The 18,995-nt window shown below is 49.2% G+C and overlaps 2 protein-coding genes across 5 annotated transcripts in view; both read left to right on the plus strand.

The window, feature by feature from the left end:
- Positions 1–11,104, plus strand: part of GATA4 (GATA binding protein 4) — a 30,063-nt gene extending 18,959 nt beyond the window's left edge. Inside the window, exons 2-7 of one of the 3 annotated variants that reach the window (XM_052810086.1) lie at positions 933–1,102; positions 3,202–3,282; positions 3,763–3,888; positions 5,076–5,163; positions 5,435–5,577; positions 6,716–11,104. In XM_052810086.1, the coding sequence (XP_052666046.1) occupies positions 933–1,102; positions 3,202–3,282; positions 3,763–3,888; positions 5,076–5,163; positions 5,435–5,577; positions 6,716–6,898 (791 nt within the window). In that variant the 3' untranslated portion in view covers positions 6,899–11,104. The remainder of the gene's footprint in view (positions 1–932; positions 1,103–3,201; positions 3,283–3,762; positions 3,889–5,075; positions 5,164–5,434; positions 5,578–6,715) is intronic. The other 2 variants (XM_052810084.1, XM_052810085.1) reach the window with 2 other exon arrangements.
- Positions 11,105–14,995: 3,891 nt separating this feature from the next.
- Positions 14,996–18,803, plus strand: NEIL2 (nei like DNA glycosylase 2). Of its 2 annotated transcripts, XM_052810286.1 has the most exons (4): positions 14,996–15,133; positions 16,212–16,543; positions 17,811–18,007; positions 18,478–18,803. In XM_052810286.1, the coding sequence occupies exons 1-4, from the start codon at positions 14,996–14,998 to the stop codon at positions 18,792–18,794; spliced, it is 984 nt and encodes a 327-aa protein (XP_052666246.1). In that variant the 3' UTR covers positions 18,795–18,803. The 2 variants fall into 2 exon arrangements, with proteins under 2 accessions (XP_052666246.1, XP_052666247.1); XM_052810287.1 differs by lacking the exon at positions 16,212–16,543 and having other exon boundaries at positions 14,996–15,140; positions 17,786–18,007.
- The last annotated feature ends 192 nt before the right edge of the window (positions 18,804–18,995 follow it).

Below are 18,995 nucleotides of genomic sequence, written 5' to 3' on the forward strand. Positions count from 1 at the left end.
TTGTGTTGACCTCTACACCGCCTTGCAGATGATATGGACCTGCCATAGCCAGAGGGATTGGACTGGCCCAGCCCAGTGCAGTTGTCCTCACCCTCACGTCACAGCTGCAGCCAGGTGTGGGATGAACCAGGAACGTGCTGGGTGAATGCACCGAGCCCTGGAGAATGACATCAAGCACGATGGAGATTTGCATCAAAAGCTGAATCTCCTACACCTGAGGATGCCCAGTACTGTCTGTCAGCTGACGGCTTGAGCTGGGCTTGTACGTGTGGATTCCTGCAGTTCAGGAGATGCTTCTTGTGCAGAGAATAGGGCGAAGGCACGTGAAGGTCTCTCCCCCCTTGGCTGTCTGTAGCCATTCCCCTCTGCAGAGGGGCTGGGTGGGAGCTGGCGTGGGCCGGGTGAGGAGCAGTCCTGCGGAGGAGCAGGGTACACAGCACGGCTTTCCCTGCCCACACCTGCTTGAGCCCCCTTGAGAGATGCTCAGGCAGCTGTCCGATCTCCGGGCAGTCCTGCTTTGTGGGTCCAGGCTTGTGTTTGTCTGTGGTCGCAGGCAATTTGTCTTGATTGTAAACACGGCTGTTTGCCTGCCCCAATCTGTTTGCCCTGGCTATGTCCAATCTTGAAAATTGGATAACGTCATAGCAGAAGGGAAGGTTTCTATTTCTGTCTCTTTATATCCGTGTCCCAGCACATCCCTGCTGCCACAGAAGTCCTACAGCCAACGCTGTATGGCAGGGAAAGGGGTTCCTCTTCCCAATAATCCTAGGGGCTTCCTTGAGAAAGGAAGAGCTGTTTCTTGCAACCTATAAAATCTGAATGCTTGTGATTTCTTGAAATGTCACTTCTGGGCTAAATTGAGAGCCAGACCAGAAATTAAATGTACGGCTGCCTAATTAACAAGTCTTTTCCCTTCTCTCCCATCATGGCAGCAGAATTTTTTGATGATTATTCAGAGGGGCGAGAATGTGTCAACTGTGGGGCCATGTCCACCCCGCTCTGGAGGAGAGATGGCACGGGGCACTACCTCTGCAACGCCTGCGGGCTCTACCACAAGATGAACGGCATCAACCGGCCCTTGTTCAAACCTCAGAGGAGGCTGGTAAGTCAAGATCACACAACGCATGTGGGGCAAGGCTGTATGCGAGGATGAGGCAAAAAGACCTCGGCTAGGTAGAGATGCCAGGGGTGTTTCAACTCCTTGGGTCCCCATCTGCCCAACCTAGGTGCCAGATGATTGTCTTGTGCCTGGTACACTCCAAGACCTTGTACTGTCCAGACCAGTTCTGCAGACACCCAGGCCAGGCAGTGGAAGGGGCTGTAGGACACAAGGGCAGTCCCGTGGTGTCGGTTTAGCAAAAAACAGTCTTTGTTTTAATATCCCTGTAGGCATATTAGGACAAATGGAAACCCTTTTCAGCTCCATCACACTACCAGTCCATCTTCTCTTACCCTCAGGGTCCTTATTCCCCAGTCACTGCTGGGTGACCCCTCTCACTTCATGGTGTCTGGCCACCTTTTCTGGATACCCTGCTCCCGGCTCCGTTGGGTGAGCTGAAGCAGGGCTTGTGGGGCAGGTCAGGACATCTCAAAGCCTGTGGGGTGAGGACATCCCAAAACCTGCGGGGTCAGGATGGGGTATGCATGAGGAACCTGGAGGATGGGAACATCTCGGTGTTGATATCCTGCTTGTCCCTGCCCATTTCGGTGAGGGGTTTTGGGAAGGTGTCTGTAGTCTGGGCCCCAGGGACACGGGGCCATCATGACCCCAGGCAGCAAAGAGCCAGCAAGCCATCCCTCAGGGCCATATTTCGCCACTCCTTGTCTTCCATGCGGCTCCATCCCCTACCTGCCCTTCTCATCGCCCAGACCTGTCTGGGCTCAAACCCAGCCATCCCCTGCAAGTGTCAAAAATGACACTGGCAGCTTGAGCACTGCCACCAGCCACAGCCACCCAGCGCCCTCTTGTGAAAATCCCTTCCGAGACACTGCACTGACTGAGCCAGGCAGTGTCTGCACCCTGGCACCCAGGGCCTTGCCCTCCTTCATTTGCTGGTCTACTCATTATCCTTGGGCACATCTGTGTAGTCAGGAATGGCCCGCTGGGTACCAGGCTTGGTCCTTTACAGCAAGCAGCAATGCGTGCTGTTAACTCTGCACAGCCTTGGGGTAAGGCTTGGAAAACCCCATGAGAAATATAAATGCACGAGCTCTGTGGATCTGTACATGCACTTTTGTCACTTGGCTGGGCAGCTGGCAATCTGGAAATCTTGCAAAAATGGCCAAATTCCTGCTTTTTCTTCTAGAAGAGAATTTCCGTGAAGAAAAGCAGGACATGTGTAGGGGTGTGGTTAAAGTAATGCCAACTGGTCTACCTAAACAGATATATTCAGTACAAGTGATTGGGTTTAATCTATCACTGTATAACCCCTTTTTTCAGAGACTGAGTTATGCCAGAGAGCCCTGCAAGGGGAGATCTTTGCCTTTGCTGCGAGCTCTCTTTTAAGCTCTCGGTCCACTTACAAAGGCCAATGATTGAAGCTAAGGAGTGTTTGGTTTCTCTGCACCAAAGGGGTTTCCAGCTTTCGAAGTCTTAAGAAGTACTTGAATTTAAGTTTTTATTGTCCTGCAGCTGTAGATTAACTGATACTGTTTTATAATGAGGGAGAAGACACAGAGAAAAAGCTGTGGCAAAGATCACAGAGGAAATCCCTGGTAGCTGCCAGGTCCTCATCTCCCAGGTTTTCACCTCATTACAGAGCTGCCAGCTATGCTGTTCAGGTCTGTAGAGCTGGTGAGATGTCCAAGCCTACCAGATTTCCTTCCTATAGGCTCCCCTTCAGGCACCAGGAGAACAGGCATCTTCACACAGCTCTAGCACTTCTGTTCAGTCCCTGGTTTATCAGCAAGCGAAGAGGGAATTTGACCCCTGCCTGTCCAGACTTTATCCTCAGCCTCACTTTGAAGGATGCTGGGAAGAGTCAGGCAGGCGTGGAGGATGTGGCTTTTTCTTCCTCCACCTCCCACTCTGCTTCCAAGCTCAAAACTTTTATTTTATATGGTTTCAAGCCCATTGTCTTTCTCCTGTGGCCTTTTGAGCCTGGCTAAACCAGTTCACCCAGAAAGGGAACTTCAAAAGGTCTGTTCCGTGCACTGCTTCATTAGTGGGGATTCCTATTAATTATCCCTCTTTATCTTTAGGAAGACGAAGCTGCTGGGAGCACTCTTTTTCTTATCTCCCCCTCAAGCCACATGAGCAACATCACGCAAAGCCAGCAAGGAGTATGTAACATTCATGGCATTGGTAACATCTTCTTGGGATATGCCATGATGCTTGGAAGGTGAAGGGCTTGGGAGCCCGAAAGGGCAGGACGGTCTGAGATCCAGATACCTTAGCGTACATGTGTGCATGGGCAGTGGGTCTCTAAGCTGCTGCTAGACCCGCTGGAGGTCTGGGGCTCTGTTCAGGTGATGTCTCTGGCACCATCTGAGATGCCCCAGGACAGCTGAGATGTCTGCGTAGCACTGGCAGGTAGGAAGCAGTAGAAAGGCAGTGGAGCAGAAGCTGAAAGGCAAGTGGGGAAAGAAAAAGGCAGTCGTGTTATCCGCTGCATCAAGGCGAAAAGAGAAAAAGACATAGAAATAAAAGAGGCAAGAGGAGAGGAAAACCTGAGGCGTGCTGGAGCAAGCTCGGGATTTGAGATGATGCTGATGGTAGCAGTGGAGGGCTGATGTGTTTTCTTCCTCTGCATTTTCTCGCAGTCGGCTTCCCGCCGCGTTGGCCTCTCTTGTGCCAACTGCCACACAACGACAACCACGCTCTGGCGCAGAAACGCCGAGGGAGAGCCCGTCTGTAACGCCTGCGGACTCTACATGAAGCTCCATGGGGTAATGCCTTCATTGATCTTTACTCTTTATGGGGAGGGTATGGATAGCACCAAGCTGGGGATTGGCTTCCTTGCACAGCACTGTGTTGCTCTCCTGGAGCTGTTTCTCCTATGGGCTTTAGTCCCCCTCAACATTACATCATGTTTAATACTGGCAACGGCTGATGGATGCAGGGCATTTCTCACATACTAATTTGCTACCCTTTGCATCCAAGTCTTAAAACCCAATAAAACTAGGCCCAGATCCTTCCCACCTAAATTCAGGCACTTCAGTGAAAAATGAGTCAGAAGCACAAAGAAGAGCTGTGCTCCTCCATACGGGGTGTCAGATCCCAGCTAAGACTTGGGTGTAGACTGGTCGTGGGACTGATAGATGACTTTTCTTGCACAGGTATCCAGATAGTCTCTTCCTGTCAGTGGGGGTTTCATGTATCTATGTCATGTCTAATATATATCTAGAAGAGTCCTACTGGAGTCCAAGGCATAGCAGGACTTCAAGATGCAAATCTCCGGTCCTTCTCCCATCAGTTAGTGGCAACAGGCCAGCCCCATGGCAGAGACAGAGGCCTTCAACACCCTGGCGATTGCTTAGTAGCAAACCCCAGTTCTGCTTCTCATTGCTCCTCCTAGGGTTTTTATAAGTATCCATGCTCTCAATGATGTCCCATGCTTCAGAGTGGATGGAAGAGCATTCATAAGAGATAAGTCAAAGCTGGAAGACAAGGTGGATGAGGGGAAGCCTTACCTAACCCACCAATTCTTCCTAAAAATCCCAGTGTGTTTCTGACTGTGAGGGTGACTACCTCAGTGGGATCAGTTTCTAAGGGAGATCTCCTCACACAGACTTGGTACCCTTCCAGAACGCAGGCATTAGCCAGGAAGACATCTTCTGCTCTGAGTTAAACAGGAAAGTAAATCAGATGAGCTGTTTTTCCCTCCTGGCCTTAAAACACTAGACACCTATGGTGTGAAAAGCCTATCTATTCCCATTTGGAGGCACATCTTGTAGCTTTGACATATCTCTTCACACAGCACCACTGACCAGTGAATTTAGGCTCCATCTTGTTGTTGCTTTCAATTAAATCAGCTGGTTTTCATGGAGCCTACAAGGTAGAGCTGGAATCGCATTATCCTAGATGACGTTATGGACATACAGAAACCAATGTGCTTTTATATTTGGGTCTATAGGTTCCAAGGCCTTTAGCAATGAGAAAAGAGGGCATTCAGACGAGGAAGCGCAAGCCAAAGAACGTTAACAAAGCAAAGACGCCAGCAGGTAATTGTTGAACGGGGGAGTTTATTGTATGTGTATATGTGTGTGCACTTCTGTTTCTGACCATCACGTCCTGTGAGTCAGACACCCAACAACAAAATGGGCTGATTCTTAAAAAATGGGGGATGTGTGAATGCCTTTCAGCAGCAACAAAGCCCTTCCCACTATTTCTTTTTTTTTTCATTTTTACCTACAGTAACTTTGGGTGGGTGGGTACAGCTCTGCAATGAAAGGTCTTTGAGAAGAGCACAGTTTACTGTCTGCTTTCTCACAGGTCCATCCAGCAGTGAGAGTCTTACCCCGACCACCAGCTCCACCAGCAGCAGCAGCAGCGCCACGACCACTGAGGAAATGCGCCCCATAAAAACAGAACCTGGGCTCTCATCTCATTACGGGCACGCCAGCCCAATTTCTCAGGTACAGAGGGGAGATGTTGGTAGTGGGACAAAGATGGGAACTAGGACGGTAGACGTGGTGAGAAGAGCATCCTCAAAACCTCTGTGGAAAAAGGCTGCCTATTTTCAACCCAGGGGTCTAGGAGTTCACAGTGAGATCTATCCTCTGGTATGGGGCAAAACCCCACATTCTTGTCACCATGTCTACAGCACAATATAGCTTTTTAATGATGTATTGCAGTTCTGAACGGACAAGAAGAAGTAGTAGCTTTGTTGAAAACATGAAATTCCGTCTAGCTGGACAGCTATATAGGTCCCACAGCAAGAAAATGCCCATTCCCTTTTTATGATTTGATCTGATCTGTCTTGAGCAAGGAAAATATTTGGCAATATTACCCTACTTTCTCTGCACTGGCTGGCTGTGTGTTGAGCGATATGAGAAACTCAGTGTGAGGAGAATAAACTCACACAGCCCAAATCTAACTTGAGTCAAGTCCCTGCGAAGGTAAAGCAAGCCAGCGTGATGGCAGAGAGCTGCAGGGTCAAGTGGTGTGCTCTGTACCATATCCACCACTAGATGTCTTGGGACCAGCACTGCATCCCCACAAGGTGCGTATCCTGCTGAGCAACACCCAGATCTGGAAGCTGATCTGTGTGCAGGTTTAATAACTGTGCCTCGGTTTATGATCCCCATTGCACAGCATGACTAAGAGACAGCGCTATGTGATAGTTGCTCTCCTTTTGGGTTCATACAGGGAACTCCAGTTTTCTCCCTGGAGAAAAAATACGTGGCTGAGTGTTCTGGACTGATCCTGCACCTGCAGCACTTTGCAGCACTGTTAATGTGTCTTACAATCCATAGGAGGCCATTCAAAAGCTAGGAGAGCCCCAGACCAATGAAATCTCAAGCCTTGGGAGGTAAACTGATCATTTCTGACATTTAGAAGGGAACAAGATATCCTGTATGCAGCAGTAGGAAAGAACAGGGTCTAGAACAAGAAGGAAAGAGCCTGTCCAAAGTATCATGCATAAGCTGCTATCTGCAGCTCTACAGCAAATCCACAGACATGTTATTACCATAGCACCAGCCCCCCATAAAGGTATTCATATGGTCCTCTATGGTTTGAAGCTTTGTTCACAGGATTGTTCTTCTTCCATAGGCATTCTCGGTCTCTGCCATGTCCGGACATGGATCATCTATTCACCCTGCGATTTCAGCTCTGAAGCTTTCCCCGCAGGCTTACCAGTCAGCTATCAGCCAGTCTCCACAAACCAGCTCCAAACAGGACTCCTGGAACAGCCTGGTGTTAGCTGAAAACCATGGGGACATCATAACTGCATAACCTGGTCTTCCACCCATGAACTTCAGGCTGATCCGCTTGAGAAATGAAGAAGATGCCATGTAACCATCAAGTCGATGTTGTTTCCCACCTCCCCTGCTCTCCTGCCTTCTCTCCCCTTGTGAGATGTTCCAGCAAAGAGGTAAAAGAGGACTTATCTGAGGTGTAGGAGAGCTCTTATACAACGAACAGAGAAGACTCAAATCTCAAAGTAACTAACGGATTTGAAGCCTTTTTTCCCAATTTAAATGAGCCTCTCTATTTGATTGTCACCACCTTCTATGAAATAGCCAGAAACACAAAGATGGACACAGTTCTTGAGTTTTGTTTATTTAAAAATATCTGGCATTTAAGACTCCGACAATGGTGGAGCAGAGACACCGTTTTTCTTCTGTTACCATCCATTCTTTTCCCGACCAGAAGAAAATGCCACCATCTTCTCATTACCCAAATTCAGTGATCTTCCACCAAAGGGAGCCAGTTCTAGAACAGTTTGTTGAACAGACTTCACTAGACATGCTGTGGTGGCTTTAGTGGATTTGATATGACCTAGGGCAGAAAAAAAAAGAGACGCCCCCGCTCCCCCATCCTCAGCTCACACATCTAGAGCATTGTCTTCATTTTCCTAGATGGTCTGAAAAGCTAATGAATGTCTGTATTTAATAGTAACTCCTTTCCTATTTATCATTACAAAATCATGGGACTGTGTTTCCAAAAGGTTGTTGGCTGAGCCTGGAGAAGGTCTGTCCAAAGTCAAAGGGGGCTTTTGGAAAGAGGAACCTTCTGGAAGCAGGTAGAGAAGACCCATGTTCATCATCAAATCCTGGAGGAAATTGCTGGGCTCTTCCCTTGTGGATAGCTACAAGCCAGGCTTAGAGATTATTCAAGAGCACAGCAAGTGAAAGATGCTCTTCTAACGCTGCTGTGCCATTGCTTTTAAGACAGTTAATTTAATTATTTTGCATACTTTTATGTTGGTTTTGATGTCATTGATGAAATCTGATTGTCATTTATTTTTGGCTGTACTGTGAGTGCCCACCTTCCCCCTAACAGCTGGCTCATGACCATTTCACACATCTAACCCTTTAGGATTTCACCTTTTGCAACAAGCAAACGCTTCAGCCTCTAATGGAGGTAGGCAGGGGCCGTTTTTTTTACCAAGCATGTGCATAGACTTGCTTGCCTGCAAGAGATGCGTAACTCCATTCATGCATGAGTATTAAACAAGACTCATGTTTTTTCTTGCCCATAAGGCTCTCAGCAACCAGGGAATCCTAGCAAATGGAGTTGGAATAGATGCTGAGAGCTCACTGACTTATTCCCTTTTCCCAAAGGGATCAATTCTACCTAACCTAGCCCTGACTGCTCTTTCTCTAGCATGGGCTTAACAAACTCCAGCATCGCAGATGCCACAGCTCCCCTGTGCAGTCTAAGTGCTTCACCAGTTGCTTGTCATGATGTTTTCATTGACATTTCTGAGGAGGGACAGCTTTGCCTGTCCAGGCAGAGAATTTCTGGGAGACCTCATCCTACAAGATTCTCCACTCTTGTTTCTGTCCACTCCCAAACTCTGTTACCCTTCTTGCCTTTCCAGCTCCTTTCTTTTCCTCCCTGCATCCAGAACTCGAGTACGGAACTACAAAGTGAAAATCTAGAAGAGGGATTGTGCATCCCTCCCAAACGTGCCATCCTCTGTCTCCTGCTGTTTAACATTCCCACAGAGTGTTTCCACCCAAACACCAAGATACATGGCTTGGCGAAGAGGAGAGCCACATACATGTTTGAAGCAACAGAATGGCATTGTATTGTCTTTGCTTGAACTCGCCACTTTCCTCCTGATGGTAGAAAAGCTTCTTTAAGGAGAAGGATTCAACTGGACTGGTCGTGATAAAGACTGGGACTGGAGTCACAGTAGAGACCTGGACCCTTCCACATTCCCTGTGCCCTGTGCAACTCAGATTTGCAGGGTTTTGGAGGAGTGACAGACCCTCTGCACTCCCCAGAGAAAAACACCATGGCAGTGATGCCATGGGAATGGCTGGATGGTGTTTGCACCAGAGCTTCCACTCTGTCTTGTTGAGCTAATGCAGGGTCTATCCTCATTACAGACAAGAAAAAGATATTCATGAAACATGAATAAAAATAAATGAAATTATGTGATTCTGCTCAGGCCTGGTAGGCTGCAGAGAAGAGGCCAGAAATAGCACCTAAAAATACGAATTTGGGGTGGAAACATAAAGGCATTTCTCCCCGGGCACGCAGGTCTTTAGCCAGCCTCCTCCTTGAACTATATTCCTTTGTAAATGGCAATTGAGCTCCCTTGGGATCTGGCTGTGAATTCCTGTCCGTAACAGAGAAGCATGCACCACAAAGATGCCACTTGGCTAATGCACACATTTGAGATACCTAGAACCACCCTGGACAGCCTGAGGGGGAGGGGAGCAGGTGGCTCCCTGAAGAGGAGCTAAAGTCCAGACCAACCACACACCCCATTTCTCTTTCCATAGAGATGCTCCCAGAGGCTCTGTCCACCTTGCCTTATCACTGCACTCCTCCTACTGCCCTCAAAGCTAAACTCCCTGGCTGAATTTTTCTCCTGCCCTTAAAACACACTCTGCAATGCCATAAAGGGATCTGCTCACAATGCAAGAGGGGAAAAACCCTGCAGGACATAAGCCTGCCTTATGATCCCTCAGGTTATCTAAATGACCATGGTAGAGATTTGTTAACTGGTTCTCAGCCTTCCTCAAAGCCTTAAAAATAATTCTTGAAACACAGTCAGGAGCATTTACAAGGACCCTGGTAACAGAACAAGATGTCTGCATTAAGAAGGTGAGGCTCTGGCAGCTATGAGGACAACTTGGCTCTTTTTAGTGGTAGAAATTGGCTCTTTTGTCCCCCCTTTTGCACCACAAGCAGTAGAAGTTCAGATACACCTGGTTCTGTTGTTCTTTTCAATCATCCAAAACTGTTGTAGAGCTGTTCACCACCCTCATGGTGGAAATGTTTTCCCAAATAAACATTAGATTCTAATGAGAGGCAAAATCATTGGTAAATTAATTGCTCAGACTTGGGGACTCCCAAGTAATGAGTCACTGCAGGAGACTGAATGTTGTCTCCAAGCCCAGGAGTCACACAGAGCCCCTTGTACGTAGGAGCTGGGATGGCCAACACAGGGTGACACCAGAAGTGACAGATGAAGGGATACTCACAGGACTAGAGGATAAAAGTGCTACCAGTTTCAGGACACTCAGCTCATTCTAGCAGGAGGGGCAACTTACAAAATTCTGGGTTCCATCTGAGCTCTGCTTTCCTTCCCATGACGGGGGAGGCATTTAGAGCCTGTTTTGCTAATGAAATTGGATACAATTATTAGGCAAGATAATTTTTGCTATTATTATTACTATAATTTATTTCATTGCAGTATGGCTGAAGAACCTAATGAGGAACATACCAGGCCAGGTCCTACACAAATGCAGGACCAAGAACCATCCCTGCCCTGAGGCTTAAGAGGGAAGGGCCCAGTCCTGAAAAACACTTAAGCACGTATATAAATGCATTTGTGGGATTTGTTCCCTTAGAGGTCATCACTAATCATACATACAAATTTTGATGTCGAAGGGTTTGCAGCACAAGCGTTGATTGTGCCAAGCCAGACCTTTGCAATGGCTCAGTGGTCACCAGAGTGAAACGAGCAGACAAGAACCAGGACGGGGAGCCAGAGGGGTAGAAAGGTCATTTAACCATTTCTAAATGTCTTTCCTCTTTGTGGAAGTGCAATATCTTGAATCACTTCAGTTCTTCTTTTGTAAATTGATCAGAAGAGATCCATATTTCGCTTGCAGTCTTATGGGCGGACTGGAGAGGGCGCAATCAGGGGGAGCTCAGGAATATTGCAAGGGAGCTTTAAAACCGATCAACAACTCTTAATATAACATTGAAGCTGTGACTATGTCAGGGGTGGTGCTTTGTTTTGCTTCCCCACCCCCCCGCCATGTATAAAGTTTGAAGCTTCCTAGGTCATCTGGGAAGGTCCCATGGAAACAGACACTTATTTGTAAGGGGGAGAGGGAAACCAACCAACTGAACAAGCTGTAATTATTTAAAGATCTAAAAAACTATATATTATGAAGTAGTATGGCTACCAATCCACGTAACTTCTACACCTTTAGAACTAATGGAAATAAAACAATGATAATAAAAACAGAAGGCTGCTGCTTGACTCTGACTACCCTCATGGGCTTCTTGGGGAGGGCTGGGGGTAAATGATCACATTTGCAGTGCACCTGAAGAAGCAATGGTGCAATGGGTCCTGTCCTGGGGAGGTCATAATGATAGAATTACAGTGTAATTTAAATCAGAAGGGACTAGATCAGGTTTCTCAGGGTCCTGTTCAGTCAAGTGTTGAATATCCCCGAGGATGGAAATCCTACAGCCTCTCCAGGTTCCTGTTCCAGTGTTTGACCCCCCCCATGGTGGAAATGTTTTTCCAAACAAATGTTAGTTTCTAATGAGAGGCAATATCATTGGTAAATTAATTGCTCAGATTTGGGGACTCCCAAGCAATGAGTCATTACAGGAGACTGAACGTTGCCTCCAAGTCCAGAGTCACACTGAGCCCCTTCTTGAGGTAGGAACGGGGATGGTCGACACAGGATGACAAACACCAGAAGTGACAGACGCAGCAACGGAGCAATTGAAGGCCAGGCTGGATGAGGCTTTGAGCAACCTGATTTAGTGGAAGGTGTCCCTGCCCGTGGCAGGGGGGTTAGAACTAGGTGATCTTTAAAGTCCCTTCCAATCCAAACCATTCTATGATTTTAATACAAAGGGGGAAAAGCACCCAATATGTTTTCCATGCAGCAGGTAATCCCCCTAGCACAGCGGAGAGGGGAAAACCTCCTCAGGGCACTTTACTGCCATCGTGACTTACCTTTTTGGTCTGCTCACTGCCGTGGTTTTGCATAGTAGCCTGTTGTTCAGCTTGAATGCTTCCAGCTGAACTCGGAGACACCAGCCTCAAGCCAAAATCCCATTGCCAGCAAGGGCTGCGCTTCTGCAGAGGGTGGAGGTGGCTAAACACAGCCCTCCTAAAAACACCCAACCTGCCTCCCAAGGCGCCCAGCTTCCTTCCCAGTCCAACCAGTTCCTAGACAGCTGGTGGGGTGAGCATGGCTAGCCCTTGAAACTCCACCCATTCCTCCCCTACCAGCCAATTGGGAAGCTTCCCTGCAATTGGGGGCAGGGTCCTCCTCCCCTATAAAAGTGGGTGGGTGGGTAGAAGGGTTTTGGGTGTGGGAGGTGGTGTTGAGGGTGTGTGGGTTGGTTATGGAGAGGGTAGAGATGCTGTGGGAGGTGGCTGGGGGTGTTGGAAGGGGAGCTGGGGGCAGAGGAAGGGCTCTGGAGCGTGGAGGAGCAGAAGGGGGCAATGAAGTAGGGGAGAAAGGCTGCATGGTGTGCCCCCCCAGGTGCACGCATAAGGGAAGGGCAGTGGCTTGAGGGCTGGATGTGGGCCCTGGGGGGAGTGCAATGAGTGCCTCCACTGCCCTGGGGGGAAATGGGGTGGAAACTCTGGGCTCAGTTGTTTTGGAGAGCTGGAAATTGATGCTTGGCTGAGTGTGAGAAGATGGGGATCTCTGCACACACACCCCATTCCCCCCCCCCCCCCCAAGTTGCACGTCAGGGCTGTGTCTTGAAGTCCCTGCAGGAGCCTTGTGCAGGGGTTTGAAGCCATGGTGGGGCTTCCTCTGCAGTGGGGTGTGGGTCTGCAATCCCTGGGTACAGGTGAGCTGGCAGGGTGGGTATGCAGGTAAAGCTGGGTTGAGGTGGATGAACTTGGCAGCCTTGTTCTGGTGTGGGTGCTTGGCTTCTCTCTGAGGACAAGGACTGGAAATGAGCCCATACATGGGGAGGATTCCCATACATGGGAGCTGTAGTGGTACCAGCTCAGGTGGCTTGCTGGGACAGGCTCTGGGGTGCAGTGGTCATGCTCTTGGGGAGGTGGGTGTCATGCCCTACAGAGGGCTGGGGCTTGTTATCCTCCTCTTCCTCCTTGGAGGAGGAAGCGTTTTGGCAGAGCCTGAAGTGGGTTTGGAGTGAAAAGGTGAAGTAGGAAGGTCGATGGAGAGAAGGAGGAGACCAGAGACAACAGATGCTAGTTCTTCTGAAGCCCTGGGGGAAAGGGCAGGCTCTCCTCTTGAAGAGGAGTGTTACTGTGCTGTCCAGAGTGGCTACAGCTGGGGGAGTGTGCGCATTAAAACCTTACAAAGTGCTCAGCACTTGTACTCTCACAAAGAGCCTGTTGTGAACTGAATCAGCAGCAATTGGAGCTGTGCAGCTCTGCAGGTGATGAGCTTCCTTGGGCTCTGGGCTGTGTGATCTGTCCTGGGGCTCATTCCCTGCTGCCTGATGTGAAGCCAGTGCCTGGATAGTCAGGAGGAAGACCCAGAGGGTCTGGGGCATGGGCAGACCCCTTGGATGACCAGCGGCCGAATGCTGCTCCCAGGGATCCAGATGGCTGCCGGTGCCTTTGGCAGCAGGAGCATCTCTTTAGCTGACTCTTGATCTGCAATTGCCTTTTGACTAAAGTCTGAACACAATATGCAGCTGTTTTGGGTGAAACTGGAACAGGCCTGTAAATAATTATCCCATGCCCTAGGAGACACAGGAATAAAGCTCAGTCTTTTACTCCTGGGAAAGCTAGCCTGTATGACCAATTAATATTTTCAATTTCATGTCTTGGATCCAGGTAACATTCCCTGACATGTTTTCCTCTTGAGCCCTTCCAGAAGGGCTTTGGTTTGTGCTGCAGGACATGAAGGCTTTTACAGCCATGCTGCCTTGCCTGCTCCTGTTGAGGGTATGTCCATACCTCGCTGCTGTTCACAGCCCTGTGGAGGTGGCTGCTGGCTTAAAAGCCTCTTCTAGGCTAAAAGCTTCGGTGGACAAGGATGTCCCCTTGCTGTGGCAGGAGCATGTGGTACCAAAGGCTTTGGTTTCACAGTTGCTGTGGGCTGCTGTATCTGAGCTAGCCCAGGCAGCGGAGAAGCTGAGATGCTAGAGTGAAGTGGGAATGCCTCTTCTGGTGGGACACCATGCACAATGTTGCTGTTGATTTTCACATCAAGCACTCTCAGAGCTGTGCCAGGTAGCTCCGAGCCTTGTACCGAGTGCTGTGGAGTTCGAAGCTGAGCCTCTGGGATTAGTCTGCAGGGGGAATTGGCACTGTGGGATGAAAGCCAAACTGTGCTTTCCTTGTCCTGGAGCCTGCTTTCTTGTACACCCAGTCCTGGCAGAAGTCCTCAGAAGAACTGCGAGTGACTTGTGTCACATTATGTCGCTGGGGTTTCATGCCAGAAATAACTTCTTATGTACTGGTGTGACTTCCTGCAGGGAGCTACCAGATGCTGTAGGATCATGCTGCTTCATCTCCCCCTTATCCGGAGTATTCTGATCCCCAATGCTGCTAGTAGAGTGTATGAGTGCTCCCTAACTGGCCCCATGCCATTGTGGTCAGTGGGGCAAGCAGCTGGTAAAGCAAGGGGAGGGGAGAGGTAACTCCAGGGCTGATCGGGGAGCCGTGCTTGCCTTGGTGGCTGTATCAGGAAAAGGATGGCTCACTGGCCTGCCTTGATTCTGGTTCATTAATATATATGCAAGATTGCCTTCCTCCTTTGTACTGGGACATCAAGGCTGTAACTGAGGGAATGGTTGGAGTTAGGTGAGCTCTTGTTCCTGGTGAGGAGAGAGATGCTGAACAGTCTAATTTAAGGTCCTCTATGACTCCTGGAGAACCTGCATTAGGAAAGGACTTCTGGAGATCCCCAAGCCAAATTCCTGCTTGTGGGGTGAAAACTATCGTTAGAGCAGGTTGCTCTGGGACTTATTTGATTGAATTATTAATATCTCCAAGGACAGAAATTCCCCCACCTCCCTGGGCCTGAAAGGAACCTGTTTCTCTCCATGGACTTTGCCACAGGGACGGGGTGAGGAGATTGTGGCGAGCTCAGCCTCTGACTGGTTTTGTGTATTTCTGAGTTGCAACTTTCCTTCAAGTCTAGGGCACCAAGGGACCTGCTATTCCCTCAACAGCTGCTGGAGATGCCAGAGGGCCCATTGGTGAGGAAGTTCCAGCTGCTGACCTCCCCTTTTGTAGGACAAGTGGTGGTCAAGGTGGGGGGAAGCAGCCGGAAGATCAATGTGAATGACCTGAATGCCCTGAGGCTCCAGGACTCCCAGGTGAGCTGTACTAAAGATGAACTTAACGGTTCGGGATAAGTATGAACCAAACCACTGTTGTCCTGCATCTGGGTCACAGAAGGTGCATAACCTCAGAATGACACCAAGCTTGTGTTTGAGATGGACCACTGGCTTTGTTTGTAGCCACAAAATAGGTGCATGTGGCCAAAGCGTTGTGAATGCACATTTTGGAGTACTTCTCTGTGTTGCAAAGTTTGGGATCAAGGTTACTGTGAGGAGAGGCTGTTGTAGTGATGTGGCTAGACATGGAGATGCCCAGAATTATTTGCAGTTTTGAGTCAATCATGCTAATGCACTGGTTCTGTGCCTCTCGAGGGATAAGGAGTAGGTGTTGGTGAGGGTTTTTGGTAGAAGATGAGAGTTGATTTCTTCATGTGGGTGTCAGAAGCAGCAGCCTTGTTTCCTTCAGCTGTGAACTTGCACAGTTGCTTCCCTTGTACCAGAGTGCAGAGTTTCACCTGGCTAGGTTGAACTGTCTATGCTGTGGGCACTTGTGAGACAGTCATGCTGGGTCAGTCCTGCTGGGGGCTTCGCTTGCCTGACTTCCCTCAGATGATGATTTGGACTTGACTGACCAAATGCTAGTGCAGCCTCACCTCTGATTACATGATAGTCTCAGCCAGGGGCATAGATGTGAGCTGTTCAACAGTGATTTGTGGCTAGCCTGTGGCTTCGGAGCCACCCTTGAGTTAGGTCATCCAAGCCTGAGACACTTAAGGCCACCACAAAGTGGGGAGACAAATGAGAAGCAGTGATGACAGACTTTGAAACCCTGAGTGTCTGTCCTGGTGTGTCTCTTTGGCCTGACAGGAGCCTCTGGGAGGGGCTCGCACTGGAGTGGCATCCGAACACCTTGTGCTTCATGTAGACAAAGAAGGGATGCTGAGAGGATGACTGCAGCTCTGATGGGAATGGCTTAGATGCTAATGACCCGTGTTCAGGGTGGGGTGATGTGCCTTCTATCTGAAAGAGGTTGTAGAAAATAGTCACTTCTATGGAAACAGCCAGATGTTACATGGATCCTCAGTCCATCCTGCCTTTTTTTTTTTCCTCTCAGGTTCATGGGAAGAACTTGTACCTGGCATTTGTGGCAGCTGAAGGTCCCTTAGGACCAACTGCAGAAGAGACAGTGCTGCAAACAGAGGCGGCTAGTGAGGCAAGTTCTCCTGCCCAGGGAGGGCAAGAACAGGTTTGTGCTCCACAGATATATCCCCAGGATAAGGAGCTGCAGGAACTCCAGCACTCAAGATCTGAAGTCCCAGATACAGCAGAGGGTCCAGGCAACTGGCTGCGCTTCCACTTTGGCTTGTTTGGCAGTATTCGGGCAAATGAGTTCTCAACAGCAAACAAAGCCAATAAGAGGGGGGACTGGAAGGACCCTATACCCAGGTATTTAGTGGAGTCCTCACAAACTCTGCTTTCTCCCTGCCTCGCATCCTGGCGAGGCACTCTTCTGTCTCAAACTAAATTTGTGGGGGGATGCTCTTGCTCTTAGCCCTGTTTTTTCTCTGATGATTCTTAAGATAAGGAAGCATGAGAGATGGCATGAGTGGGTGTGGGGTGTGTTCAACCAGGGAACCCACAGAGCGCTTGTGGGATGCATGTTGCCTGCCAGCCTAGGGATCACAGTGCTAGCTCAGTTAAGATTTTTATTCCAAGAGAGAACTTTTAGGATGCCAGAGTGAATCATGCCCTGAAAATGCCAGTTTCTCCCAATTGCATGTTTAAAAAAAGCCTTGGATAAATACCATACATCTAGGGCAGCTGGAAGCATAGGCTGGAGTGATGCTGTTAAAGGCAGCAGTGTGTTGAAAACACGGGCTACAGTCTGTGTCCTAAGTCCCACTGGAAGTGTACTGAACAAGGAAGGGGTAAATACTGGAAGGTAGCGTGGACTCTGCTCTTGTGAACTGTTTAACACCAGTGGTTAATAATGTCCAAGGTGGGTGCCTGCCTGGCCCCTGTGTATGCGGCGTACTTGGTCGGGACACACTTGCTGCTCCCCCATCCTGCAGTCTTTTGAAGGATTGCTTTATTTCTATGCAAATAGATTCAGATGTAGTCGGTTCTGTGTGCTACTCTGAGCATCGGTTTCCCTGACTGTGGACCCTACTGCTGGAGCCCTTGGTCATCTGGCTTGCCTGCTGGGGAGAGCTAAGATGCTGATGCATCTCCCTGCCTGCTGCTGTCTCTCAGCTAGGGACCGTGGAGCAGCAGAAGGAACAGTTGTCCACGGGTTGTGTGGGTTCACAGCCAAGTTTCTTGGCTGAAATTGTTAAAGAGGCTGCCTTGCATTAAGATGGTGGCCTGGTGTGTTGGAGTGCCTGCTGTGACCCTGTGCACACAAGCATGTGCAGTGATAAACTGCAGGGAAGGAATAGCTGGACTAGGGTATAGGCATGGGGGACTGGTACTTCAAGACGTCTCCCTGGCTCTCACGAGAATAGGTAGGCATGTGTGAGGACTGATGCCTTGCTGTGTGTTCCTCCCTAAGCTTACGTCGTGTACAGGCTCTTTTCTCACCTTCTGGTAGCTTTTCACTCCATTGCTATGCTGCTGTGTCTTTCTGCTCTTCCTGTGCAAGTTTCTTCAGCCAGAGCAGAAATATAACAGGGATGTTTCTGATGAGAGACTTCAACTTCTCTGCTTCTTCCAGGCTGGTTCTGCACTTTGAGAGTGGAGGCTTCCTTGTTTTCTACAACTGCCGAATGTACTGGTGCTCTTCTCCAAGGACTGATCCTGCTTCTGACATACTGTCTGTGGAGTTCCACCGTGGCCGGGCGCTGGATGCCCTCCGTGCACCTGATCCCATCTGCTACACCCTCTTAGACCAAAGATATTTTTCAGGGCTGGGTGAGTTCCAGGGCATAGTGGTAGAGCAAGAAATGGAGGAAGGTGGGTGGGTAGGATGTCTACAGATCCAGAGCTGCATGTCTGAGCCTTTTGCTCCTTAGCCTTATGGCTTCTGGTTGATCCAGCTGATGGTATGTGGTCATCTTGCTGAGGACAAGGCTTGCAGTCTGTAGCCACAGGCTTCAGATTCTTGAGGGCACTGCGTGAGCACAGCCAACCGTCTTTGTGTGTGTGACTATGCATTGGCTTGTACTGTGGAAGAAAGGGAGGTCTGCTTCAAGGGTAGTGGGAAGAGAACATCTTCCAGTCCAATCCCAGAGGTAAGTCTACTCTTTGTATGCCACCTCTGATACGGGGAATGGCGTTGCTAGGTCTGATCCCTGAGGCAGAAGTTGCAGATTGGAGCCATAGGTATGCATTATCTTGATAAGAAATATCCTTATTGTCTCCTTATTTCTGACCCTTTCCAGGGAACATCATTAAGAATGAGATCTTGTACCTGGCCAAGATCAATCCGTTAACACAAGGCTCTCTCTTGGCTCTCTCGGATCTGGAGCATCTGCTTGACTGTGCCATTCAGTTCAGCTCTGACTGGCTGCACAGCAAGCTGCGTGGCAAACGGCTGCACCCTCAGATCTACCAGAAGGAGCAGTGTCCCCTCGGGCATGCAGTGATGAAGGGAACTCTTGGACCCTCAGGTGGTTTTAAGAGACTTACATGGTGGTGTCCTCAGTGCCAGCCTGAAGTGCTGTCAGGGGATGGGGATCCTTCCCCAGCCACTGAGTGACCTGGCTTTCTGTGTTCCTCCTTTCCTGGAGAGTGTCTGGGCGGTCTCTGAACCATGCTCTTAGTTATCCTGAGAAGGTCTTGGTGTTTTCTTTGAGGCTGTTGAACTTGCTCCTTAGGGACAGTGGGTTGGTGGAGTTAAGTGCTCAGTGGAGATTACAGGAATCACTGCTGTGTGTTATAGGAATACTGTGTGCCTCAA

Source organism: Harpia harpyja, chromosome 15 (assembly GCF_026419915.1).
Source record: "Harpia harpyja isolate bHarHar1 chromosome 15, bHarHar1 primary haplotype, whole genome shotgun sequence".
NCBI lineage: Eukaryota > Metazoa > Chordata > Aves > Accipitriformes > Accipitridae > Harpia > Harpia harpyja.